We start from the raw sequence: 27538 nt of genomic DNA, 5'->3' as shown, positions 1-27538 counted from the left end.
CTCTTGGCAAATAAATAAATAAAATACCAAATAAAGATGGTTTGGCATATGTCATTAGCAATGTGCTTAAGTGAAAAGAAAAAAAGAAGAAGAAGAGAAAGAAACAATGTGTGACCATTCATCATAATTAGACGTAACACATAATTATAGATCATGCCATTCAATTATTATGCACGGAATGTCCTTTGAATGTATTTCCTTTTGGGTCCAAATGTGTCCTTTGAAATTTGATTAATCCTTTTCGTTGTTTTGACATAATAATTTCTTTGAATTTGGTTTCTAGCTGCATTTGGATGCTCATTGGCTTTCAGTGCTTGTAACTTATATGGTAATGCCATCATATTGTACCATTCATACTCTATTTCAACTTCTAAGAATCCAAGGTTATCGTATTTTACCATTAATGTAAGTTGGGAGACAAAGAAGCTTAATTTTGTGTGTGTTATCACTTAAATTGAAATGCTTAATTTGCTTTGAAGAACGTTCCATTTTTTTTGGGGGTTGCTTCAAGCTTGCTCCATCTCGATCCCCTACTTTTAATCATTGATATGGATACCTTGTATATATATAATATAATTTTTTTTCTTTCTTCCTACTTTCTTTTACTTTCTTTGTTGTTGTTGGGTGTCTTCATCTTTGACGAAAACAATAGGTTCTCTTTCGTTCTCCTCAAACATTGGTGCAAGAGAAAGCAAAAAGAAAGAAATCCAAAGAATACAATTCCTCTCTTTCTTTCTCTAATAGTCTTTGGAACACAAATATATGCACAGTCCCTTTTACTTTCCCTCTCCTCTATATATACATATGGATGAGATATAAAATTAAGGAAGATTAATTAATTAATTAATTAATTAGGTTGTTAATGGAAGAGTTTTGATTTGCCAAAGGATGAGGGTGGCAGAATATATATATATATGGATGAGATATAAAATTAAGGAAGATGAATTAATTAGGTTGTTAATGGAAGAGTTTTGATTTGCCAAAGGATGAGGGTGGCAGAGAGTGAAGAGGTGGATAGAGATTGCACGCTTTGGGAGTGATATTGTGAGAAGGCAGAGTGAGTGAGAGAGACAAAGGGAGACTGATGGAAGCACATGATGAGTGCATATTTCACGCCATACCCCCATGCAGATAACATCATCATTCATTCTCTCTCTCTCTCTCTCTATCTCTCTCTCTCTCTCTCCCTCTCTCTCTCATTTGCACTTGCAAATTCATGGCGGAGACAGGGAAGTGGGCCTTGTTCTACTCTGGGACAAAAGTGAAAACCTAGCTATACTCAATTATTTATGTTCTCTGGAGAATTCATAGGCAGCAAAAACAGCTTGGGATAGATAAAATCTGTTTATCTCACACATACACACACACAGAGTTCACGGAAGGAAAACAAAAATTTGAGATTGTAATTCTTTTTTGCCGAACAAATTACCGTAGTTAATTATGGGTTGATCAAAATTCAATGGTTAATATTTTAAACTTAAATGGCAACCATTGAATTTTGGTCCACCGATGGCTAAGGTAAATAGTTGTCCACTAAAATTCATGGTCCTACTCCTATATAGTGACCAAGAGAACACCCTTGTTCATACACTGTCTTTATTTTCAACAGGCTATAACAGCTATAGTCCAAATAAGGTACCAAATTGTTCCCCCATGAGGCTAGCTAGGCTGATAAGATAATTTGCAAGGGGGAGAGAAAAGCTGGGAATGTCAAAACTTGGGTGCAATAAACTAGGATAAAGAAACATTACCCAATTATATTGAAGTGCAGACAATTGGTTATTGCTCTTACTTTACTGTCAAAAGTTGGGATTCTAAGTGAGAAAAAAAGTGATGTGCTGAATTGTCTATTGCGTTTGACTTTTGGTTCATGTGAAATCATGAAATAGTGATCACCAAGCATTATCACTTGTCCCAGTTTCCATTTTCAGAAGAAAAACCCTTTTTCTGGTAGTGCTGACCAAGTCCCTACCAAACAAACATGTTTCACGTACATCACAAAAAGAATGAAAAATGGACATCATACAAATTGTTTCAACTTTCATACCAACAAAAATGTTAGCCCAATTTCCAAAACCATGATCACCACAATGGGCCATTTCTACAAATAACAAGCTTTGTTGGCAAAATCATTGGTGGCCCATCACAGGCTTAGGTATCCCAGCCCATCCATGTTATTATTTTGATTGTTTATTTTTTTTAGTACAACCAATAGTTTAAACTATACACGAGAAAGAGGTTTCTCACAAACACATAACTATGATGTTATTGGAGGTCGAATCTTAGACCTTTGATCAGTCATTCAATGTTCTTTTTCACTAGCTAAACTCCGTCGGCAATTTTTATTGTTTATTAAAATAATAGTTAAACCATTTTTTTTTCCTTACAAGGTTTCTAGTATAGAAGAGGGAAAGAAAAATCTTTGATCTAGAACATGTGGTGATGTGGCGCCCTTTTGGCTATGCGCCTTATCCACTAGCGGCTGTGGTCGTTACAAAACCAAATTTCAACTACACCAAAACCAGAGAAAGAAGAAGCTATAACAGTATCATCTCCAAGAGAATAATATCAAACCATGGCTTCCTCTACTCTATCTCCTGCTACCACTTCACAGGTAACTCAAACTAAACCAACTTGAATTTCCTGATGTGGGTTTGGAGAGTTGAGCTATAATAATTATGTCATAAATGGGTTTGAATTTTCTTTTCAGCTATGCTCAAGCAAGAGTGCAATGTTCTCATCAGCACAAGCCCTTGCTGTGAAACCCAGGAGGACCCAGATGGTGGGAAAGGGAAAGGGAATGAGAGTCACGTGCCAGGCATCAAGTATTGCGGCTGATCGCGTGCCAGACATGGGCAAGAGGAAGCTTATGAACCTGCTTCTTCTGGGTGCCATCTCTCTTCCCAGTGGCTTCATGTTGGTTCCTTATGCCACTTTCTTTGTCCCACCTGGGTGAGTACACCTACCCTTTTCCTAATTTCCAGTTTCTTACCTTTTTCTTTCATCTTCATGTATGTATTTTGTTGATTGGTGATTGATTTTGTGTTTGTTATTGGGTAGTTCACTGAAATGGGATTACTATATATCATGTAAATATTGAACTCATTAACCCAATGTAGCTTAGGGAAAAATATTCACTTGAAAAATTCCATCAATTTTTACCTTGATTTACTTTGCATAAGCTGTTAGTCTCATTGCTTGGCCCACTGATGTAAAGTTAGCGCTGCATAACCTCAATCAGAACAATCAAGAAATCGGATTGTTCTGAAAGTGTAATGAAAATGAAATATTTAAATAGAAAAAAGTTAATTTAAGGTAGTGAATGGCCTATCTCAAATATTTACTACTAAAGAGTCCAACAAGGTCTCTTGATACCATGATGGAAAAGTTTATTACTTCACTGCTATTTCTACTAGCAAAATCCCTTTTTTTGGCTTGAAATTGTGTATCGTTTGCTCATTGACATGGTTATTTTGATTGATTGGAGAACAATTATAGCTCCGGGAGTGGCGCTGGTGGTCAAGTTGCCAAGGATGCTCTTGGAAATGACGTGATTGCATCTGAATGGCTTAAGACTCATGGCCCAGGGGACAGGACTCTCACACAAGGATTGAAGGTATTGATACATCTTACTAACGAACTACAAACATGTTCCGTCTGGTTTCATCTGCCCGTTTCAATTTATACGAAAAGTTCAAGCCTGATTTGCAATACCAGCAGCAGCATTATGGGCTTATGATATATTTCCATGTTGTGCTAAAACATTCCCAAAATCAGATTAAGAACTTGGGGAAGTATGCATACTTTTACAAGGTAAACTAATTTTGATTCTTTGTTTATTATCAGGGTGATCCTACATACCTTGTTGTGGAGAAAGACCGAAGTCTTGCCACATATGGCATCAACGCTGTCTGCACTCACCTTGGTTGTGTGGTGCCATTTAACACGGCGGAGAACAAGTTCATATGCCCCTGCCATGGATCCCAGTACAATGAACAAGGAAAGGTTGTCAGAGGACCTGCACCCTTGGTGAGTTAATTTAGACTTCTATCAACTCTTGCCAATTTCTTTTTCTTTATGGTTTATCCATACCGGTTTCTAGCTTCTACAATCTGCATTCATGAACTCTGTCAAAGTGAAGGATCATGCAACAATTTTCTCTCCCAACTTTTCCCATAATTGTTAGGCCATCAAATGCTGCATAATACATATTGGTTTGTCTGTTTCTTCATCTCATTCTATCTGTAATAACCAATGTTTCAATTTGACTTGCTGGAACAGTCTCTGGCGTTGGCTCATGCTGACATTGATGAAGGGAAGGTGGTGTTTGTTCCATGGGTTGAAACAGATTTCAGAACCGGCGACGCTCCATGGTGGTCTTAAACATCACAAAGCAACCCTCCCGTATTATATAATGTAATTTGAAATGTTTCGCTACTACATTTTGCTTCCTTCATAAACAACTTGTATCATAAGGTTCATCTTTGTTAAAATTTGAAGCATATAATATGCAAGGAGGACCTAATTTTTTGGAATCTGCCATCATCTCATCTTGTCTTCTTATGTATAAACTAGTGGCTTTTGCAAAAATATGTTTGATTTTTTCACCCGTGTATACTGGTAGTTTTTTGAGAAATTATAGAGTAATACGGATATACAAAGCATGTTCTAAGTTTAAAGAAAAAACATAAAAATAGACGCAAATCCCACAAATAGTTTGCCAACAAGAGAATATTATTACATTGTGCAACTTATTCCACATTTGCACAAATTAGCATAATTTTTATTTTTGTACAAGAGTTTATACCAATTAAATGAAGTGACGCAACCAACATGAACCCGAACAATCAAATTCATGTCCCCATACATCACAAAGCCGCAGCTTGGATTGTATACTTATTTATTTTGGCCCACATTCACTGATCCATATCATACGCCCTTAACCTTGAGAACTGCATCAGCTCCATCCTTAATCAACTGCCACGCGGCAACAACGTGCCTCTCCTCCGTAAGCGTGGCCCCCACCGCAAACCTCAACATGTATACCCCACCGACTACAGTGTGGCTCATATAAGCACGACCCGTTGAGTTCACCCACTCGAGTAGCTTCCGGTTCAGCGAGTCAACATAACTCGGCTCGGCCCTATAAAATGACTTGAGCCGAAAACAAACCAACGCAAACTTTCTGGGCACCACAACCTCGAACCTTAGGTCGGATTTTACGAACCCTTCGAACATTCTAGCCATCCGAACATCGGACCGGATGTGGCTCTGGATATTAGCGACGCCATAGCTACGCAGCACGAGCCATAATCTAAGTGACTTGAACCTACGTCCAGTGCCCAGTTGCCAGTCCTTGTAGTCCACCACTGAGTCAGACTCACTGGGTTGGTTTCTCAAATACTCCGGGTTGGTGCTCAACGCGTTGACCAACAAATCCGACCGCTTGACCCAGAGGCAGCAGCAGTCCAAGTAACTGAGCAGCCACTTGTGCGGGCTCAGACTCAGTGAGTCGACTCGCTCCACCCCGTTCAAATAATGCCTAAACTCGGGACAAATACAGGCACTTCCACCGTAAGCAGCGTCCACATGGACCCACATGTTGTAATCGTTTGCCACGCCGGCAAGCGGCTCGAGGGGATCGACGGCCGTGGTTGAAGTTGTCCCCACGGTTAAACAAAGGTAAAGCGGGACCAGCCCGGATTCCACGTCTGCCCCCACCACCTTACGAAGTAACTCGGGAGACAAAGCGAAATCGGAGTCCCGGCTGGTGGGGATAGACCTTACATTGGAAGGACATATCCCGGCGAGCCTGGAGGCCTTGGTGAACGTGGAATGGGTCTGATCAGAAGAATAAACGACGAGCTTTTTCACGTCGTTTGTTCCCAAAGCCTCAAGCTTCCGGTCTCGGGCTGCAACGAGAGTTACAAAGATGGCTTCGCCGGTGGTGTTTTGAATGACACCACCACCGCCACCTCCAGCAGTGCCCGATGAAAACATGAAGGACGCGGGAAGCTTGAGCATGTGGGCCAGCCAGTCCATGACGACCATCTCGAGCTCGGTGGCGGCGGGTGAGGCGAGCCAGTTGAACCCGACGGCGTTGAAGCAAGTGCACAGCATTTCGCCTAAGAAGGCGGCGGTGCTGACGGTGGCGGGGAAGAATGCGAAGAAGTTAGGGCTGAGCCAGTGAGTGATGCCTGGGATCACGTGGGCGGAGATGTCGTGGAAGATAGTTTGCAGGGGTTCGGGGAGGTAGGGAGCGGTGGAGGGCAGGCGGGAACGGAGGTAGTTGGGCTGGACTTGGGTGAGGACAGGGTAGGATTCGATCTTGGCGTAGTAGTCGGCAATGAAGTCGACCATTTGATGAGCTTGTTTGCGGAAGTCTTCAGGGTCTAAGGGTTTGAAGACGTCGGTTTGGGACAAGGAAGAATCTGTAAAGTTCAAGTCTAAGCTTCCCATTTTGATCAAAATGTCAAAATGTTTGTGTGAAGAAGAAGAAGATAGATAAAGCTAGGAGGAGGAGAGCGAGGTTTAATCATATAGCATGCATGAGTAAGCAAGGGTTGAGGGTTAGGGGGTTATTTATAAAGAGAAATTTTGGCGGTTTGGAGTTTTGATGTAAGAGCATTTACAGTGATGCTCTCTATTTCTTAGCTAAAATTTGGCTAAGAATATAAGAAAGCTATTTTAGGAGCTCTCTAACAAATTTCAACTCCAACCATACTCCCTAATTTGGAGAGTCATAAATGCTATAACTCTTTTTTAATTGGTCCATCTCTATTAAAAAATAAAATTAAAAAAAAAATAGTTAGCATTAAATAAAAGTTTGAAATACTCACTAAATAATGCAGTATTAAATTATAGGGAGCCACTAAGAGTCCTTTCTCTCTCCTCAGATTTAGGAGTTCCTAGAGGACTCCCTATTTTAGGAGGTGGATAGGGAGTGTGGTTGAAGTTGCATTTTTACGATTTCTCCCTAAAATTTGTCTAAGGAGGTGGTTTAGGGAGCCCATAGTGGATGCTCTAAGAAAGGAAAATATTTCGTATGAATATATGTTTTTGGGGTAATTATAATTTTAGTTACTCGGATTATGGTCAAATTTAATTTTGGTCACTGCACTTTCAATTTTCCAAGATCACTGTATTTGCAACTCTTAGCAAATCATGTCAGGTTTTCGATTCCGTTAGTTTCATTAATTTAAAAATATTTTTAAAAATAAATCAAATTTAATTATTAGAGAAAAAGGAGGATTTATAAATAGAAAATTTTCTAATAATTAAATTTGATTTATTTTAAATTTAATATAAAAAAAAATATTTCATTAAACCTTTATTAAATCGACGAGTTAGAGCTCGTATCGGATATTGACATTTGCATTTGACTTAGTTACAAGTCTGTTCACTTTTTTCCTTTTGGTGCATCACTGCCACATTAGTCGTATTGGTTGCATCTTGCATGCATGAAATAAACAGGGAGGTCGATGACTTGAGTGACTGGCTGAAGTCAGAAAATATATGTATAAAAATTCAAGTTTATCTTCAAAATGAGATGAATGGAGAATATGCAATTCAAAGTAACAACAAAAAGGTTTAAAGAATAGAGGTGGTAGCTAGCTAGCTCATCATATTGGATATGGGGGTGAGTTGGGTCGATGGACATTATTGCAAGCAACCGAGTGTAATTATGTAGGAGGCAACTGTAGTCTGTATGTATTTGGAACCATTTGTACATCACCTATCTTCAAAAACATACCTAAAACTTTACATCCTAAGTGCATTTAAAAAGACAAGTACTTAGGATGTAAAGTTTGGGGCTAAACCCTCCTTTGTGTTAGAGCATAGAAAGTGGACAAGAGAATACTTGGGTTGCTGGAGGAAATGGAATATATATATATATGTGTGTGTATGTGTGTGTATGTGTGTGTATTTTGTGATTTTCTTTTTTCTTCCCTTGACAATATTGTAATAGGACAATCATTGTAATTTCCCAAGCTCTAAGTTTAGATTAAGAATTACTTCTCTAGGTGTTCTTATCTGGCTACATTATGATGGAAAATGTGTTTGACAAAGGTAAATTCTGCATTGCACTAGATTGCATTCACTAAATTTCTGAAGATTATGACTAGTCATCTTTCCTTCGTATGACTAGTCAACCTTTGTTTCAATTAGGATTTCCAACTCACTGTTCCCAGCTGGGTCCTAACCTCTTTTTTTTGTCCTTTTCTACCAATTTCTCAGCTGCCATATGTCTATTCTGATCTAGGAATTTTTGGGTAAAAGTAAAAGAATTCCTCATTTGGCAACTATCTCTTTTGTGGGTGAGTTTTGGAAAGTTTCTTAGAGAACTTTCTCTTCTTCTTCCTCAAGAGTGAACCTTCATATTTTTCATATTGTGTTCTTGCGGTTGACTAGTCATCACTATATGTTGTGTGCTGTTTATTTGATTATGATGTTTTCACACACTTTCACCATAGTTATTGCTAGCACAGGGGATGCTTAGATTGACGGGTCCTTCTGAATGCCGAGGTTGTCACTAGTAATTTTCTAGGCTTGCAGGTACATATTGTTATGCCCTGTGTGTGTTCTCCGTTATGGTTTCTCATGACTAGCAGTTGACTAGTCATAAGTATATTTGGTCAATGATTAAAGTGTGTGAAGATTATTGTGTCTACTTGAATAGCATTTAAATTTACCCTTCATCACCTAAGTACCAATTTTAATATATATATATATAGGCTTTTGGGTTGCTGACTATAATCTATAAGTAGCGGTTCTATACCCTCAAATTGATTCAATGGAGCCATTAAACAACACCACCTCAATAAGAAACAACACAGAAAATTAAAGATAAACTAAATAACGGGTCCATATATTATAGCTCAATGGTAAGAGCATTTGCATGCACATCAATCGTCTTAAGTTCAAACCTCAATGGCACCTCCTCCTCCTCCTCCTCCTTCTAAACTAGGTTCGAAAACTCAACCTCAAGTTGGGTGTAGTCCACTGATTCTTGTTTGTCTATCTAAGTCGTTTAACTATTTTGCCATATTAAATTATACTCATATTTATGTATTTGTTTAATTGTTTGTTTTTATTTGCCCTATCATTTAAAACGGGTAAGATATTGCCATTAATTATCATATTTAATTCCAGATTTCTTCAATTGTATTCATTGACTTCGTTAATTGGTTGGTATTGAGGGCTTAATTTGATAATTTGGCTGATGTCTTCTCCTCTGTTTTTTTTCTTTCCATCTTCTTTTTACTTTCTTTCTTTTCTTCGTCTTCTTTTATTAATTTCTCGTAGAAATCCTCAGCCAAATGCATATACTTCTCTTTTTATTATTGAAACAGCTCTCAAATTCAAATTCTCCTATCCTCATTAACAAATATATATATATATATATGTGTGTGTGAAGGCAGAGGCTCGAATGAGTTATGTTACAACAAATGACATGTTATATTACATCATAAAATCACATAATAATAATAATAATAATAATAATAATAATGTTTTCCTAAAAAAATGTTATTAAAATTAGAGTACCAATGTGAAAGTGATGATGAGTAATAGGCGCCGTGACGGCAGCGTCAACGCCTCTAAAATGTGAACACAGAAAACGTCCTCTTTTAGACTTTCACTCCTCCTTGTCTTTTTCATGGAAAGAAAACCCAACAACTGTCTCCTCCTCGTTAACGTCCTCCTCAAACTCAAAACACTTCCGAATTAATAATTTTCATTCCAATACCAAATCTTCTCTTCTCTTCTCCCCACAGACGTCATCACTGCCACTCTGGATTTTCACAGCAGACGCCTAAAAGTTTTCACCTTTTTTGGGGTAGTATTTTGTTGAAAAGGGTGTTCTGTTCCCATTGCTGTAAAATACCATATAAAAGAGGGAGCAGAAGATTCAGATTCTGGGAAAAGATTCAGAAGAATCGAAGAGTCTCTTTTCTCAGTCCAACATACATATCCATCCCACCTACCTTCTACAAAGAGTAAGTTTGCATTTCTCCTTTGTGGATAAAGATTTGATTTTGCGTGTTTGTCTGCTCTGTTTCTACCCCTGTTTCTCTCTCTCTCTCTCTCTCTCTCTCTCTCATGTGACATAGAGAGAGTGGTGAATAAAAGTCAAAGGTGCTTGGTTGGTTGCATTCATAAATCTATAATGGGCTGGTTTAGATTAATGTTTTTGTTGCTTCTTGCATAATAAAAATGAAATTTTTGGAGTTGGTTGGGGAGGACTTCTCATATTTCTTACTTGTAATGAAACTTTTAGGGGAAGAAGTGGCTAGAATTCAAATTTTACGTTTGCATTGTAGATAAGGGTTGGACCAATGCTCGCTTAAATGTGTAAAGCCTTCACTGGTTGAACCTAGTACACAATGTTCTGGTTGCTGTGCAAGCAAGAATTTGAAGGGAAATTTTTTTTTTTTTTTTTTTTTTTGGACGAAATTTTTTGAAGGGAGATGAATGTATACTTTAAACATAATCATTGAAGATAGGTTGACTATAATTTATTGCATTTAGCGGCAGATTCACACTAAGATTTGATGTTAGTGGCTTATTTTATGTAGTCAATAAACCGAATGATTTGCCATAACATCATAACTTGTAGGGGAGCTGGTTGAACAGAGGCAATCATGGGAAGCCATGATGTAAATGGACCCCCACCAAAGCTTGAGGTTTGTAGTGCTTCTTTTGTTTCCTTTAAACTAGAATGAAATTGCAATTAGAGCAAATCTATATGTTGAACCAGTTTCTGATATGCATTTGTTCTCAATTATAGGGGAAGTATGCTGCAATGGTGGTGTGCTGGCTTCTGGGAAATGGATGCCTCTTTTCATGGAACAGTATGCTTACAATAGAAGATTACTATGTTGACTTGTTCCCGGTAACTGTCCTATCCGATATGATTTCGATTCAGAAACTACAATATCTAGTTTCTGCATTGTACCTATCTCTCAGATTTTCTTTGAGTTATGTGCAAGTAGACAATATGTTTTGACAGTTGTAGCATTTGGAATTGGATTGCCTCATCAGTTGAAGTTTAATTTTCTTTTTTCCCCTGGTGCAGCGATACCATCCCGCAAGGGTCCTCACTCTGGTGTACCAGCCATTTGCGCTTGGAACAATTATAATCTTGTCGTATCATGAAGCGAAGATGAATACTAGGAAAAGAAACCTATTTGGATATGTTCTATTTTTCATAACTTCTCTATTGGTGCTAGTTGTAAGTGCAATTTAAATCTTCAATTAACATCACCAAATACTGCTTGAGAAACATATGATTAAGCCTCTAAAATGTGCTTCATTCTGCCATAGTTGGATTTAGCTACATCTGGGAGAGGAGGCCTTGGAACTTTTATTGGAATTTGTGCCATTAGTGCTGCCTTTGGAATTGCAGATGCTCATGTGCAAGGAGGAATGGTTGGAGACCTCTCTTTCATGTCAGGAGAACTCATCCAAGTCAGTATTTATTTTGCATAACAATTACATGCTCTATGTTTCATTTTCGTTTTCCTTCAAGTTGTCGAAATTTATGGACCTGGTTATAAATTTGTGAGTTTTCTTGTTTCAAACTGTTCAGTCTTTCCTTGCTGGTTTGGCTGCATCAGGAGCCCTAACCTCTGCTTTGAGGTTAATTACAAAGGCAGCATTTGAGAATTCCCATAATGGTCTTCGGAAGGGAGCTAGTAGGTTCCAGTTCTCAAGTTTTCATATTTGTTGTTGAACATGTTACTGTTTTCTTTAGGACCATCATAAACTTAGATCTTCTGATATTTTGTATCTATGCATGGTCTTGCCTACCATATATATATGTGCATGTTCAACTTACATTAAAGCACTGGCTTTCTTTTTCCACTGCAGTTTTGTTCTTTGCAATCTCTTCGATCTTTGAGCTTCTCTGCGTGATTCTTTATGCTTTTGCCTTTCCGAAGCTACCAATTGTTAAGTACTATCGCTCAAAGGCCGCTTCAGAAGGATCAAAAACTGTTTCTGCTGACCTTGCTGCTGGTGGCATCCAAACATTGCCTGAAGCAGTATGTCATTCGCTCCAACATATGCTCAAATAATGCCCCAACGCATTCATCTTCTAATGTTCTAAGAAAAAAACAATGCAAATTCATGCAGGATGAGGAAGAGCAGAGAGATCTAGAGCGGCTGGGGAACAAACAATTGCTGCTTCAAAACATTGATTATGCACTCGATATGTTTCTAATCTATGCCCTCACTTTGTCAATTTTCCCTGGATTCTTATTCGAAGACACTGGATCACACAGCTTGGGTGCATGGTATGTACTTAAACATAACGTTACTTGGTGTCAACAAGAATTTTGTTCTAAAATCTGGAGTTATACATGTCAGGTATGCACTGGTTTTGATTGCAATGTACAATGTGTCCGATTTGATTGGGAGATACATTCCGCTGGTGAAATTCCTCAAGTTGGAAAATCGTAGAGGGCTCATGGTTGTGATTCTTTCTCGTTTCTTGCTCGTCCCGGCATTCTATTTCACTGCCAAGTATGGTGACCAAGGCTGGATGATAATGCTTACATCCTTCTTGGGTTTATCTAATGGTTACCTCACAGTCTGTGTGCTTACTTCAGCACCCAAAGGTTACAAGGTTTGTACACTGCATTTTACACTTGAAAAGTTTAACAGCTTGTTTAGTTAAAGAAGTAAGATTGATCAGAATTTGGGTTTTGCAGGGGCCAGAGCAAAATGCTTTAGGAAACTTGCTGGTTGTGTTCCTGCTGGTAGGTATATTTGCAGGTGTAACACTTGATTGGTTGTGGCTTATAGGCAAGGGCTGGTAAAAATTTGATTTAACTGACTTGAAGGTTGTTCCAATTTGTCACAGTAAGACTGGATTATGTTTTTTGGTGATTCATTATTAAATGGTACAAGTAAATATTTGGTTTTTCAGAATTTTTTTATTTTATTTCACAAGAACATTTAGGAAGCATTTGAACTAATTCTTTGCTTCTGCATTGTATTTTTTGGGGGAAAACATTTCCTATCCCACAAAACAAATGCAGCCTAAATGCCCATTCAAATTTAGACTCCAAACTGTGCCATTAGATACAAGCGTAGAGGCTGAGAAATTGGACATGCTGAAGTCAAAATTATTTTGCCCAAAGGTTATGGAGTTATACAGGCCGATGGACCACACCCAAAAAAAAACCTCGTTCAAAAGAGGAGTGTCAAAATCACTACCAACAAAAAATTGATGTGCACGAAATGAAACATTTATCCAAGCCGGGCTACGTGACGACAATAATTCATCCGCAATTCGCTCCCTAGAAGATGTAAAACTACCTAATTAAAACTTTATTTAATTAATCTAATCTTCACATAACAATGTGTTTGGGTTTTATAATCCAAAATTCTTAGCATCTCGTGTCCCAGTTTTGCGTTTCTATGCGACCAACATACTCAGTCATGGGGAGTTGCTAATGCTATTTTCTATCTTTCTGTGTAGCTTTCTAAACACCCCCAACAGAAATCGTCATTAATGAGCTTTGGGTACCACCACCAAATTTCTTTAATTCTCTAGCCCCTCCTTGCTTCTTAATTCCAAATCATTTACCATTAATGCACTCCCACAAATTTTCAGCACCATAAATAAATAATCAGATAGAGAATGTCTCAAACCTCAAATTGCCTTTACTATTCTTACCCATTGACCCAGTCTTTCATGGAACAATCCAAACTTACAAGCCTGTCACATGAGGACCAACTCATTATAGTACCAAGCAGGCAGTGTTCCCATTTTTCGCCAAGGTGAATAATTAAGTTGATTAAGACAGTGTGTCCGTCCCATTTCACCCCGATACACCGATCCCTTTTCAGTATATTAGAGTAATTTAGGATATTGCTTTCTAAAAATGAAAATGTAAAGAAATTTGAATTAGCAAAAGTAAGACCTTCCCTGCTGTACTTACCATGAGCCGAAATTTACAGTGGGCAAAATGACAAAACAACCCAACAGCCCCGTTTGTCTACTAGCATCACGTGACCCGACACGACAGGAATTACCAAAAAAAATTGGGCAAAAACCCAGACTTGAATCTTGATCCCCTCTCTCTCACCCTAAACAAACAGAGACACCAAAATGATCAGGGGCAGAATCGGAAACAACAAAATGGACGGTGACGATGCGGGCGCTTGCGCCTTATCGAACTGCAGTGAATCTACGGCCAGCGGCATGTTCTCCTGGTCCGGGCTACACGTGGACTCGTGCGGTGGGTGCGCACTGTACATTATGGCCCGCAGCACCGCCGAAACAGTGGGTATGTACGCCGTTTTGTTCCGGGCCAGCAGCCACGTCAGCCCCATGAGCTGGCAGTCCCTGTTGAACATCTTGCTCGCTCTGTCGCTCGTGGACTTGTCCCCCGCCGTTCCATTCTTGCTCCCACCCTTGAGCTGCAATTAGTAATTACCAGTCAAGTAAGTCGGCATTCCGGTCAAACAAAACAAAATATGTTATAGAATTGTGGAAAGACGAAACTGACCTTCTGGAGAGCGCCGAGGCACTTGGTGCAGCCAGAATACGAAGAGTTGCGGCAGTTCTTCTCCAAGTTCTTGACGGCGGCCGTGGGGGTGGCATTGTGAAACCCTAGCGACACGTTAAAAGCGGCGGGGCAGCTGAGGGAGCCGATCTGATGGAGCCGGATGCCGCAGAAGCACAAAACGGCGTCGCAGCTGGCGTTCGGCTGAGGAATCCGGATGTTTCGGCTCACGAGCGAGGACTGCAGGGAATTGACGCACTTCTGCGAGTCGTCCGGCATCATCGGCTGGTCGAGGCCGGCGGAAGGAGCCGGAGCCGATGAGGGGAGCTCGAGAGCTGACCTGGCATGGGCAGCGAAGAGCCAGGCGGCTAGGACAGGGCAGCATCGGCTGCGGTCAAGGTCTCGGCCGCATGCTTGGCTGACGCCGCCGAAGAGCTCATTGGAGAGGTCGAGGTGGCAGGTTTGGGTTGGGGTTTGGGCCGGGAGGGCTGGGACGGTGTTGGGGCTGGAGTACTCGCCCGGTTTGAGTGGCTGGGGGTGACCGGTTATCGGTTGAGCAAGTAAACCGGCGAGGGTAATGTTAAAGCTGGATATTAACAAGAGAAGGAAGAAGGTGAAAGTGGTGGAGGTTGGAAATGATGGCATTTTGGGGTGAAGTTGTGTTTGTTTCTGAGGAAAATGATGATGAGCAGGACGAAAGTGAGGGAAAGATAAGGACTTTGATTTCTGATTTGTTTTTGTTTGAGAAAGGAGAGAGCTTTATGCTTCTTTTTGAAATTATGAAATAGTAAAGGTGAAAAAGGAGGAGATTCTGAAATATTCAAAGGACAGCCATTGTGTTTTTGCTTTTCAGGGCTGCAAGGCTGCTTCTGGCACCCATTGTCTCCTCACGACCTAAACAGAGCAAAAGCCAAAACAACTGAGCAGAGATGGCACTGAGAACTGTGAGATATATGGTAGAAACCCACCCAGAAAGAAAGATCGGTTTTTTTCCTTTTCCTCTTTTCTTCTTTTCTTCTTTTCTTTGTGGTTGTCTCTGTTTCTGATAAAACGGAGAGTTTCTTTCTCTATAAATGGTGGATATGATTTGATGGGTTTATAATCCAGATGAAAAAGGAAGGACGAACCGTGAGCTGACTGAGAGAGAGAGAGAGAGAGAGAGAGAGAGAGAGAGAGATCTCGATTTATGCAGAGACGCCCTCTCTACTGTGTATAGTTCACTCACAAAGTACAGTGGGCATTCATCAATTGTGTATTATACTATATAGTATATGAAAAAGGATTCTACTTTTGGATTCAATTATTTAAAAAGGAAAAGGGCAGTTGGGTTGGGTTGTGGGGTCCACGAGAAATAGAAGATATTCGTTTGGTAGAGGCTAGTGTGAGAAAGAAGGGGTGGTATAATACTGGGTTTTTTGCATGATAAGAAAAAGGCTGTCTAAAGATTTGGCAGCTTGTGGTGTCATTTTCCTTTTCATTCTCTATCCTCCTCACACTCTGATATGATATGAGATGAAGGTGCTCTCTCTCCTCTCTCTTTCTTTTTATTTTTTCAATTTTGAGTGATTGCTGAGCAGCATGAACTTGCCATAGCCTTTTTCTTACTTTTGCTACAGAAGAGGCCAGAGGGTCATTGAGCCATTGATGTCCCATTTTGTGCTAATGACATCTTAATAATCTAATAATGATATAAAGTATAAACCAAGCAAGCAATAGCCATATTATTATTCATATATAATTAATAAATAAAAAGGCCAAAAGGGTATAATTATAAATGAGAAATTAGCATGGCCAACAAGAACAAGGTGAATGATAGGCAGAAAAGATTATAGATTTGAATCATTACATTCGTGTAATGTGTGTGAATTTAATATGTTATCGTTCAACTCAAAAAGAAAATATTTTTAAAATGAGAAAGGGGTAAAAGATTAAAAAGAGAAAGCAAAAGAGGGTGGGGAGAGTTTGTGTATTGAAACTTGTGCATTAAAAAGGAAACAAATGTGGAATGGGAGGGCATCCTAGGGAATTGACCGTTTCTGTGTTGAACCCTTTCAAGCAAGCACCATATGCGTGACCTTGAGCGTGTGTGGTTACTAGGTAATAGCTCCTTCAGACAAAAGTCGTCGTGTGCCTGCCGGACAGCCAAAGCATCCAACTTTTCCACAAATTATTTTTCAAAAATATAAAGTAGTACAAAACTGGTCAGTCAGAGAGAGAGAGAGAGAGAGAGAGAGAGAGAGAGGGGACATTACATTGCAGTTCACATGGAACGAAATGGAATGGCCACACTCCAAAGTTCCAAAGACTGTTTGTTTTACCAACTCTTTTTTATATGCAGAAAAAAGAAAAATTGTAAAATGTCCAAAATGGTGTCCATTATCTTTGCTTATTGCAATATCAATATTCCATTTCTACAGAGGAAAAATTAGCAGAAAAAACCCAAGTAGTAGGTTCCAAATCACAGAAAAAAATAAGAGAGAGAGAGAGTGTGGAATTATATATACAAGGGAGAGCAACAGTCCAAGGGAGAAATGAATGAATGAAAGGAGATGCATGGTGTGTTTAAAGACAAGACAAACATAAAGCGCCAATCAAGCAAAAATTATTCCAACCAAAAGTTCCTTTGGGAAAAGCTCAACACTCTCTCTCGTTTGCCCCACTGGTTTTATTTTCTTTACCTTCATTTTAAAGCTTTTTCTCTTCCTTGGGCTCTCTTGGGTTGGGTCCCTCCTCTGTGTTTTAAAATGGATAGAGATCACTAGGCTTTTGGTGTGTTTTAGTGCAAGCCCCATTCGTCCTTAAAAAAAGCTAATGGACTTGGCTTTTCTTTACCATTTTGAATTAGAGATTATTTTATCAACGAAGATTAGGTCAAAAGGAAAAGCAATAGATAGATGATCCCCCTCGCAAAGTTTTTGGTAATTGAGCGTAGAAAGTAGGAGAGGAAAAGCCTAAAAGGTACAATGATGGTGTTGTTGCAAATTCAGGCTATTAGTATATACACTCTCCTAGTACGTACGGTTGTCGGGTATTGGCTTGTACGAAAAGAAAAGACATGATATGGTGTCTTCAGGGGAGATTCGGGCCATTGTCGATTGCAAGGGTGAGGATTTGAGTGTTGAATAGTTTGTATATGTGCACAATAACTATTCACTTGTACATGGTTTGAGATATCATGGTGACAATCTGAATTGTGCGTTCAATATGAATTTATCTTATATGTTATATCTCAAATTGGTTTGAGTAAATCATTTTCCCAATCGCTTGTACTAAAAAAAAAAAAATTGACAACAAACACAGTCCGATTTGATTAGCTTTAGGTATCAAACTGCATACTTAACTATTGCAACATTATGATTATGTTTAACCTTCAAACTAGCAGTATAACTGAACCAGATCAATTTAGTTAATAACCGGTTTGGTTCAGTCATTTCCTCTCATACATAACTATGCAAATGTTTTTTTTTTGGTCGAAAGATGAACTTCATTCCAAGACCTCACCCCAAAACGGGGAGGGCACATAAACAACAAACAAGCAACCCAATAAGGAAGTCCAAAGAATCTGACTAATCTATAATATCAGATGAGCATGAACAAATAGACTGTCGCTCTACACAAATTCGACAATGTACGCGAGCTGTAGCGGTGTTGTAGCCCCAAGGCAAGGGTAATTTTCACTAGAGTTGGGTAAAGCGGTGCTGAGGAGAAAAAAGTTCTCTGAATGGTACCAAGTTAGGCGGACCAAATTAGCTTGAACCTGATTATGCATATATCAAAGGGAATTTCATATCCTAAATTGAACAACAATTAAGAGCATTTCTTATCCTTGAAGATGCGTAAATTTTAAGAAAGGGATTATAATATTAACGTTGATCATCAATATCAAAAGTGTAAAAGGCAAACTAAAAGTATAGTAATTAGGATTTAGATGACAAATAAAAATGAGCCGGTTCAAGCCAAACTGAAACAGAAGACCTTGTTCATGATTTACACGGCTCTCTCTTCCTCTTCTTCCTGATCAACAGAGGAAAGGTGGACATGTGTCGTCGAGTGTCAGAGTCTTCAAATAAATCACCGCTTTCCATTTATTTTCCAGCCACCAAATAAAAGTTATTTTGACCCAAATGCGCATTTTCTCTGAAAAAACAATGAAAACATGTGAAGAATAACAAAAAGAAACGATCAATCAAGCCGCCACTAGTCCTTTTTATCTTCTTTTTTTTTCAACACTAATCTTCTTGCCAACACTAGACTTTTTTTTTCTTTTTTTTTGAATTTATAGAGCAATAATTATGTCATGCTTTGCTTGACTCCTTGAATGATGATCATATGTCAAAAATTGATGGAAAAAAGGAGATGCTAAATGTGTCGGGTTGAGTTTGCCCCCACTTTAAGTGGAAGAAAAGGCTCTCACAACTTCAATATTCTTTCTTTGTGTGATTGGAACAAATTAAATGCACATTTTCTATTGTCACAGAGACAAGAAAATTCAGAGATGAGTACGAATGTTTTTCTTTCACGTATTCCTTCGAATTTAACGAAAGAAAATAAAAAGTGGAAAATGATGAGGTTCCATTCCCACAACCCACTTTTTTTCTTTTTCGTCATAAACAAGATTCATTAATATAGAAAGACAAAGTCAGTTACACCAAAATGAATTCAAAAAAATGAGCTCAAAACAAATGCAGCACAAAGGTCATAAAACCCATTACGGATAGAAAGTCCACTAATTTCCTACGCTCTAATCCTATCTGTTTTATTTGGTAGCAAGCATGGCCACATATGCTCCACACAATAATTCAATACCTGCTAAATTATGTGGTTGTGTTTGTGTTTTTTTTTTCCTGGTGGGACAGTGATGATATGAAGAGATAAGAGGAGGCATTTGGCACGTGAAGACAATAACACACTTTTTGAGTACTCATAAGCTTTGAAATCAAAATTTTATTTTTTATTGAACAAGTAATAAGTGGGTTTGTGGATATTGGGCGGTCGAGAAAAAGCCAAGGAGAAAGACTGAAAGCAGATCGAATACGCACGAAAATGCGTAGCTGATTGACCAAAACGAAAAGAAGAAGCAGCTTCATTTATTTCGGATCAACCACACTACTACATACATGGTCAGCGTACTTGGCAGGTGGCAAAAACTCAAAAGCCAAATGATCATCATCAGAGTTCTACCAATGTACGTTTGTATATGCTAAATATGCAACACGCGTACAAATTAGACAAAAAAAAAGTGAATAAAAGATAAAAGGGGAGATAAATTTATGTTTTGGCAATGAACTTCTTCATATGATGAATGTGGATTAATCATTAATTCAGTTACTATGAATATATATATATATATATCGATAGTCTAAACTACTGATGAGGAGTTTTCTCATACACACACAAAATTATGATGTGATATGTCATTGGAGTTCAAACCTTAGATATGTGATATGCAAATCAAAATCCTTTTTCACTGAACAAGACCCCGCTAGCTTATATTTTCTATGTGCCTCACAACTTGCTACTACATAGATTTAATGGAACATGTACAAAATAAGGATTTTGGAACTTATCAAAAAAGACCTATAGTTTGCTTCTCTGTAATTCATTTGAGTTTGTAAGTGATGGGCCTACATGTACCAACAATATAAGATGAACTACCCAATTAATGATAATAGATTAACTCTAAAAATATAGGATCAATTTTTCACGTATTATTTCACTTAAGTACTTCCCATAGACATACAATTTTTTTACCAAGTTATACAAGAAAAAGTTCGATAGCTCCCACCCAGACTTTTTTTTTTTTTCCTTCTTCCCGGATATATATGTAGAGATCTCAAGAACCATTGAACTGTACATTGTTTAAACCTTGAACTCATGTATTTTTGCTGGCAGAGCTGATCAAACAGACATGCATGCCAGTGGTGACGGCAGGGTGGTAACAAGACAGGATATACTAAATTCAAACAACATTAATATTTTGGCAAAGAAAATGATAACATATGCTTTGACAAGAATATTTTCTTCACAGTGCATGGAATGGAACAAATGTGCATGCAACTCTTCTTTGGTACACACCGAAAAAAAAAAAAAAAAACTGCAGTTAATTAATAAACAATGACGACAAAGAATCTCATTATCAACATCAACTACTAGTACCGGAAATCAAATCAAACTAGAAACACAAAACAGAAGATTTGAGTCTAAAAAATCTCTACATAATATCGTTAATATCCAAAGCACTCTCTGGGATTTCAAACTTCAACCAGTCGCTGCAATAGCTTTCTTTTTCATCCTCTGTGCTGCTGTTTATGTATGTTCCCGATGAATTCAATGCGGTGGGGCTTGAATAAGGCGTCGACATAACAGAATCGAAGCTGAAATCGCTACTTCTGTTGTAATTCAAAGATTGGAAATAATTTTCGGGCAAATCAGGAGTGTTGGTGGGATCACTTGAAGTAGTGCAAGGCACATAGCTTGGTTGGCAAACAGCAGTTTGATAATCAGCCTCCAAATTTGAAGGAACCATATTTTCTTGGGAAACTGTGGGGCAGTTAAAGTTGGTCATGTTGGGTGAGTACCCTTCCTCATTGATCACTTGCATAAGCTGTTTCATTTTAGCCACGTCAGCAGAAAAGTCCCCTTGAATGAGATCTTGGGGCTGGTCATGGGACTGTAAAGGTGGGAGTACTTGGCTATTTTGCTGCTGGGAATTGCAGAGCTGGTTTTGATCATGGAGATTATAGTTTCGGGAACACAATTCTGGGTTTTCTTGTTTGATTGACAACAGATTGGTTGCCAGCCTTAGCAGCTCTGGATTGACAAGCGGTTGCTGCTGCTGGGTGCTACTCAGCAAGCTTGACAAATTGAGAAGCGCAGCAGCTGGATTGTTGCACATATATGAGCTGAGAAGTGAGGACAGATCAAGAAGGTCGATTCGCGGAGCATGTGTCACCGGATCAATTCCCATTTTAAGGAGCCTCTTTCGGATATGCGTGTTCCAGTAGTTCTTGATCTCATTGTCTGTCCTCCCTGGCAACCGAGCTGCAATAGCTGACCATCTGACATTATTGGAAAATAGATAATTTGGTCAGGAGGTGCAATTAATTACAAAAAAAAAAAAAAAAAAAATCATATTAAATATGTTTAGCAATTAAGCATATAATTAAGCTTACTTGTTTCCCAAGATGCTATGTAGCTGGATTATAGTCTCTTCTTCTTCAAAGGAGAATCTTCCTCTCTTTATATCAGGTCTCAGGTAGTTTGTCCATCTAAGGCGGCAACTCTTCCCACATCTTTCAAGCCCTGCACATTTAATTACATTTCAATCATTAATTAGAATGAAAACAAACTGTTTGATGAACATGATCATATATATATGTACATGTACATACCTGCGTTCTTCGGAAGGTTTCGCCAATTCCCCGTTCCGTGTTTCTGAATATAATCGACGAGCAAAGCATCTTCTTCAGTTGTCCATGGACCTTTCTTGAGTCCATTTTTATCACAGCAAGGAGCTCTTCCCATCTTGGCAGCGGCACAGCAGATGTTGTTATCAAACTTGATGTGGAGCTGGAGATCAGAAGGTTTCGATTTCGAATCAAAGCTACTTTGTGGCTTATAATTGGAAAGTAGTGCAATTAAGTTGCTGCTGAAAAGGGAAAAAGATGAGGAATATATATATAGTGGAGGGATGAAGTTTGAGAAACAATTTGAAGTCAAAGGGATTTGGCGCCGGCCTCATGCCACATGTCCATTTATTTATGTGCAGTATATGAATGTAATATTAGGTACATAATTAAGCTATAAGCACACGCCAAAAAAGCAGCCAAAAAAAAAAAAAAAAAAAGCCGAGGAATTGGGTCACATGTAAAAGTAAACATGGTGTGTGAAGTTTTATTAATCTTATCTTATGCATGGATACAATTGTGCCAGCGGGAATAATACAAACTATGCTTTTGGACGTATGGGGTTGACCTTTTTATTTATTTATTTATTAGTTTTAATTTTTCTTCGTAAATATATGTACCCAAGTACTGAAAATGATGGGGCGGTAGGGTTGTTAGATCTGCTATCAACAAGGAGAAAAGCTTCCATCCCTTCTGTTTCGTGATTATACACTATTTGATCGTATTTTCTATCAACTTTCTGAGGTTACTTGTTGTCGAAGGGCATTCTTGATTTCATTTACGTTGGCTGTCATCAGCAAAATGCTCCACAATATCATATAATATTACATCATTTTCCCAGAAAAAAAGAAGAAGAAAAGATATGAGTGTTTCACTTCATTTACGTTAACTGCCAAAAAAAAATAATAATTCACCTTTGTAAAAATTTCTAGTTTCGCCGTTGATGATTCGAGGACTTCATAGAATCATGATCATGATCACGCATTGGTGATCATGCAATTTAGACATATGATTTTTTTAAAAATATTTCAGCATAGTTGTCAATCATTGATAAATTAGAAAACGGAAGTTTGATTCATGTCGTGTTTTTTTTTTTTGTCATGATAATATTTGAATCCTTTGACTATTTTTTCAGAATTTGTCTTTTTGTCTGAAAGCGTTCTAAATTTCTTGATTGGTTGAAATCTATTATAAATAATTGAAAAAATTTCTTTGGTTGGTCCTACAATAATTGACATAATGTTTTTATTTTGTCAAACAAATTTAGTTCTATGTTGAATGCTGCCGATTTGAAGATTGATAGGAACCTAATTGTGAATTGCCTTAGCACAAAAGATAAACAAACAAAATGTTTATTTGATTTTCCTCACCTTTAATCATTCAAAAATAATAAACCCAGAAAAGTTCACGATGATGTGTCATGTTGTTAACACATGTTCCCTAACTTTCCAAGCTGGAACGTCTTAGAAATCAAGCCATTAAAATCCAGCCACGTAGTAAACGGAGACAAGTGTCTTCCTACTTTCCAACAACAAAGTCAACCCGTCTCCTGCAATCCTGAGCTGACGAATGTCCTCTTACCCCAGCAAACAAGTGTGCTTCTTTTATCTGCAGTGGCATTGTAATAAGGCAAAACCAAAGAAATCTGAGTCATTGAAAATCAGGTGCTGTAGTCCATCCACCTCTATCTAACATTGCCCAAATTGGTCAATTATTATCTTATTATATAATCTCAATCTTACTGAGATTTTGCCTTGAAGTCAAATCAAATTGCTGCTGCTGCTTGCTTGTTTGCTTTGCTTTCCAGTTTTCACCTTTCTTCTTTCACTTCCCAAACTACAAAAAGAAAATCTAGAAGTGATGCTTTTCCGCCCTCATTTTAAAAATGGATGCTGCTGGACTCCTTCCTCGTAAGGACTCCTTCGTGCTAATTACAATTTAACACACATATAAAAATAATTCATCAAAAATATCACACTGTTATGAATAGGAATGTAAGAATTTCTACTTACATAATAAGGAAAGGAAGTATTTTTCATTAAATATTCATATCTCGATGTATAAAAGGTCATTTATTTTCAATTTCATGATCTCAGCTGTTGAATTTCAAGAATAAGTAGTTTACAAGATTAGCTCATACGCTATCAATATTATATATTCCATGCATCAAAATAGTTTAATTGTTATCTATGTCTCCCTGTTTGCTGTCTACAGGACACACACACATATATCTTTAATTTCTTTGGATCAGCAATGAAGCTTTTAGAAACTTTAATTTTATGGCTGTGACACGTGCCCAAATGTTATGCGACCATAATATCCATTTTTATGTGGTCGTGGAAAGTTGTATGCAGTGTGTGTATCGTCACTATATATATAAATAATTTTGCTTGTTGAAGGGGTTGTGATGATGAATTTGATGCATGCCTTACGCCTATACGTACACATTATACCAGTTTAGGTAATTACTTGTCGCAAATCTAGGGTTGGTAGCACCTGTATGTATTATATTAAATTTTGGTGGTTAATTGTATCGTGTATAAAAACGTTGCTAGCTAACTTGTTCTTGTTGATGTCGGGCCTCCAAATCTCCCAACAAACTTTGAATATCAATGCCTTCTGTTTTTGAGAGGATTATGGGGGTACGTACTTAACTAACAAAATTAAAACTTTACACACACACACACACATATATGTATATATATATTTTCGAAGTAGGTCCCACAAAGGTGTCTCTCAATATAAGTTCTATATATATATATATATGAATATGATCGATTGGCTTTTTTTATATTATATTATATTTTTTTATAGTTTAAAATAAACTAATTTATAGGAAAGTGATTCAAACTTGAATGCAAAAGAGCATCAGACTCACTGTTCTAATCAATTGACCTAACTCATATCTGTAGAATGACTTGTTTTTTTAATGAGTTATGATCTAATTTTGTGTGGATGTAAGAGAAATATAGATCGACCTCTTAATATTCTATGCATCCATGCACGCACTGGCGGATCTGTTAAGGAGCAAAGAGGTGCAGCTGCACCTTTCCTCGCCAGAAAACTATTGTTGGTGCTTGAAATTGCCCCTTTGCTCCTTAATTTCATTTTTAACATTTAAGTAAATATCTTTGTCTTTTTACTTTCATTTATTTTTATATACTTAAGTTTACAATGTAAATAAGGAAGTACCCCCCATTTGGATTCAAATAAAAATACTAGAAAATCAAATTTCCCCCAAATCAAAATTTGAAAAATCGGTTTTAGTGCAAAATACGATTTAGGCTAAAAATGATAGCTCATTAAGTCAATATATATTTCATAATAAAATCCCATAAAATCAAGTTTTCTTATTTGATGTGTAATGAATAAAAGCCGCCAAAAATTATCTTGAGAAAATGATTATTCCGAAAAACCATTTTTCATACTTAGTCAATATTTTTACATAGAACAATTTTTCATGTATGATATGAATGAATAAAGGGACATAAGGTCAATTTAGGTAAAAAGTCTTAGATGTTCAATCCACAAAGAATTTTTAACATTTCAAAATTGCACATCCGCTAAAAAATTCTTGAGTCCGCCGGTGCATGCACTTAGGTGTTCTATATGACAACATGAGACCTATATGTATCTTTTTCTACTATAAATTTGAGGATTGAATTACAGATCTGAATTGACCGTTGACCCCCCTCTTGAGGGCTTAGCTGTTGTCACTTGTAAACACGTGTACAAGAATTGTGGTACCAAGATTGTGTGGGATGCATGGCAAAATTACACGTAAAACGACCGACGTTGTTGGTTGTTCAACCTTTTTTTATTTTTTGGCCACTGTGCTTGGCTTCACTTATATGATGATGGTATAGTGATATCAAAATTAACGGATTATATTAATAGCTGGTGGGGAAGGTTTTAGTGCTGCAGGGAAAACCTAATACATGCATGATATCGTCTCAATTTTTTTTTTCCTTCTTCTCTTTATAGTCTTAATTTGGAGTGCATATATAATTGCTCTTAATTACTCGAGTTGATCTAGAAGCGCATTCTTTTTTATTATTTACTAGCCTTTTCGCACGTGCTTCCGTGCTTGAGAGATGTTTTTTTAAAAAATTTTAAAATTTATTTTTGAATTAAAAAATAATAATGGGTAGTTGTGTTTCATAAAAATAGGATTCATTATCTGATTTTTCTTTTAATTTTAATTTTTTTAAAATATGAAAATGTGTGAATTTATCATATTATCCTCATTTAATTCATAATTTCAATTCTCAATATTTGCATTAACCAAATGCATTTTTTGCCTTTTGTTTTATACATATAGATTTAGAATATCAGGACCTTTTTAAAAAAAAAAAAATTATTTGATTTTTGCTTCCCTAATTTCCGTTGATATGCTGAATGTAAAAGAGTTTGGACTGGGTCGAGCCCTTTTTGCTTCCATTAACTTGGGCTATTGATTTTGTTTTGGGCCAGGTTCCACCAATGCTTAGGCCCTGTCTTAATTATTGGGTAGGGAGCTCACTCAAACTCTAGCAACATTTAGACCCAACCCACAACTTTATATCTTGCCAAGCATTTGAAGTTAACAACAGCGTACTCTGCCATGACCTCTCTCTTTTTCTCTGCTACATAACAAGGTGTTAAGCAGTTCCCGAAATGGTGATGGCCATCATCACCCTCCATTGAAGCCACACCAGTTTCACTACAATCTTGTGCCTTCATCAAACACACCCATGAAAAAAGAAAATGTGGCGCCACAAATTTTGACAAGTGTGTTTTTGGGGCGCCACATTTTTGTTTTTGCATTGAGTCAGGACAAATTGTTTCAAGCTTTGAATATTTTCTCCTCCTAATACAAATGTTGCACATTATTGTCTTCCCATGCTGATCTCAAGCTGATGTTCTGGTGGGCTCAAAATGCATATTATTATTGTTATTATTCAAATCAGGCAATTGAGGAACAAGGTGATCAAATTCTTTGACGTGCCTTTGGTGGTTGCCTATAATTAATAAGATGGTTGAAATTGCCTGCGGACTCAACAATGTCGAGTGTGACTGAAGAGTCGTTTGCGGAATAGAGGATGTGTTGGAGAGTGAGGGAGAGAGAGTGTTTGAATGTTGGAAGGAGAGTTTGGGTGAAACGGTGGGTTGGGTGAGGGAATTTATAGAAGTAGAAGCGTGTAACAGGTTGGGGCATGGAAAAAGCCAAGACAAGTCTAAGAAGGTAAGGGGAAGAGAGGTGGTGGCATTGCTCTAGGACCTTATAAACCAACTTTCCACTAGTACACAAATCAATTTCGGGTCTTATACGTTGGTGTGTAGTGTGTGGTAGAAATACATGAAAGGTACACCATTATAATAAACTCACGCGCACAACTGAAAGGATACAAAATATCTCGTAAATAATTAAAGTTTATTTGAGAGGGATCTCTTGATGAAATAAGTTTGGGTGGGAAGGGGATGTTGAAAGTAACAAATTGTGAGGAAACTTCATTGAAAGTGTCACCTTACTTCTCATTTTCTGATGACTATTTTTTTGGTACACATTTTTTCTGAAAACTTTAATTCACCATATTGTGTGATATTAATGGATAATGCATAAATGTGTTCACAAAT

The 27538-nt window shown here is 37.7% G+C and overlaps 5 protein-coding genes across 7 annotated transcripts; 2 read left to right on the top strand and 3 right to left on the bottom strand.

Annotated features, from left to right (window-relative positions):
- The first annotated feature begins 2451 nt into the window (after nt 1-2451).
- Nucleotides 2452-4535, top strand: PETC (photosynthetic electron transfer C). Its single transcript, XM_008231975.2, has 5 exons — nt 2452-2614; nt 2711-2952; nt 3499-3616; nt 3847-4029; nt 4282-4535. The coding sequence occupies exons 1-5, from the start codon at nt 2576-2578 to the stop codon at nt 4381-4383; spliced, it is 684 nt and encodes a 227-aa protein (XP_008230197.1). The 5' UTR covers nt 2452-2575; the 3' UTR covers nt 4384-4535.
- A 161-nt stretch (nt 4536-4696) lies between these two features.
- LOC103329555 (tryptophan decarboxylase TDC2-like) lies at nt 4697-6539 on the bottom strand. Its single transcript, XM_008232043.2, has one exon. It carries the CDS (start codon nt 6457-6459, stop codon nt 4930-4932), a length of 1530 nt encoding a protein of 509 aa, XP_008230265.2. The 5' UTR covers nt 6460-6539; the 3' UTR covers nt 4697-4929.
- A 3091-nt stretch (nt 6540-9630) lies between these two features.
- On the top strand, nt 9631-12933 carry LOC103329499 (equilibrative nucleotide transporter 3-like). Of its 3 annotated transcripts, none has more exons than XM_008231976.3 (10): nt 9631-9998; nt 10619-10685; nt 10790-10894; nt 11078-11233; nt 11326-11469; nt 11591-11696; nt 11872-12044; nt 12136-12296; nt 12370-12628; nt 12714-12933. In XM_008231976.3, exons 2-10 carry the CDS (start codon nt 10644-10646, stop codon nt 12819-12821), a joined length of 1254 nt encoding a protein of 417 aa, XP_008230198.1. In that variant the 5' UTR covers nt 9631-9998; nt 10619-10643; the 3' UTR covers nt 12822-12933. The 3 variants fall into 3 exon arrangements, with proteins under 3 accessions (XP_008230198.1, XP_016649083.1, XP_088906336.1); XM_016793597.2 differs by having other exon boundaries at nt 9695-9998; nt 10578-10685; XM_089050210.1 differs by lacking the exon at nt 9631-9998 and adding an exon at nt 10119-10137.
- Nucleotides 12934-13893: 960 nt separating this feature from the next.
- On the bottom strand, nt 13894-15747 carry LOC103329501 (putative GPI-anchored protein At4g28100). The gene is made up of 2 exons (XM_008231977.2): nt 14520-15747; nt 13894-14430 (listed from the first exon to the last, which is right to left on the bottom strand). The coding sequence occupies exons 1-2, from the start codon at nt 15159-15161 to the stop codon at nt 14098-14100; spliced, it is 975 nt and encodes a 324-aa protein (XP_008230199.2). The 5' UTR covers nt 15162-15747; the 3' UTR covers nt 13894-14097.
- A 4837-nt stretch (nt 15748-20584) lies between these two features.
- Nucleotides 20585-22174, bottom strand: LOC103329502 (transcription factor MYB41). The gene is made up of 3 exons (XM_008231978.2): nt 21908-22174; nt 21689-21818; nt 20585-21574 (listed from the first exon to the last, which is right to left on the bottom strand). The coding sequence occupies exons 1-3, from the start codon at nt 22038-22040 to the stop codon at nt 20728-20730; spliced, it is 1110 nt and encodes a 369-aa protein (XP_008230200.2). The 5' UTR covers nt 22041-22174; the 3' UTR covers nt 20585-20727.
- Nucleotides 22175-27538: the final 5364 nt, after the last annotated feature.

This window comes from Prunus mume, linkage group LG4 (genome assembly GCF_029339155.1).
Source record: "Prunus mume cultivar Tortuosa linkage group LG4, ASM2933915v1, whole genome shotgun sequence".
Classification (NCBI taxonomy): Eukaryota; Viridiplantae; Streptophyta; class Magnoliopsida; order Rosales; family Rosaceae; genus Prunus; species Prunus mume.
This window is presented reverse-complemented; position numbering and strand designations above follow the sequence as displayed.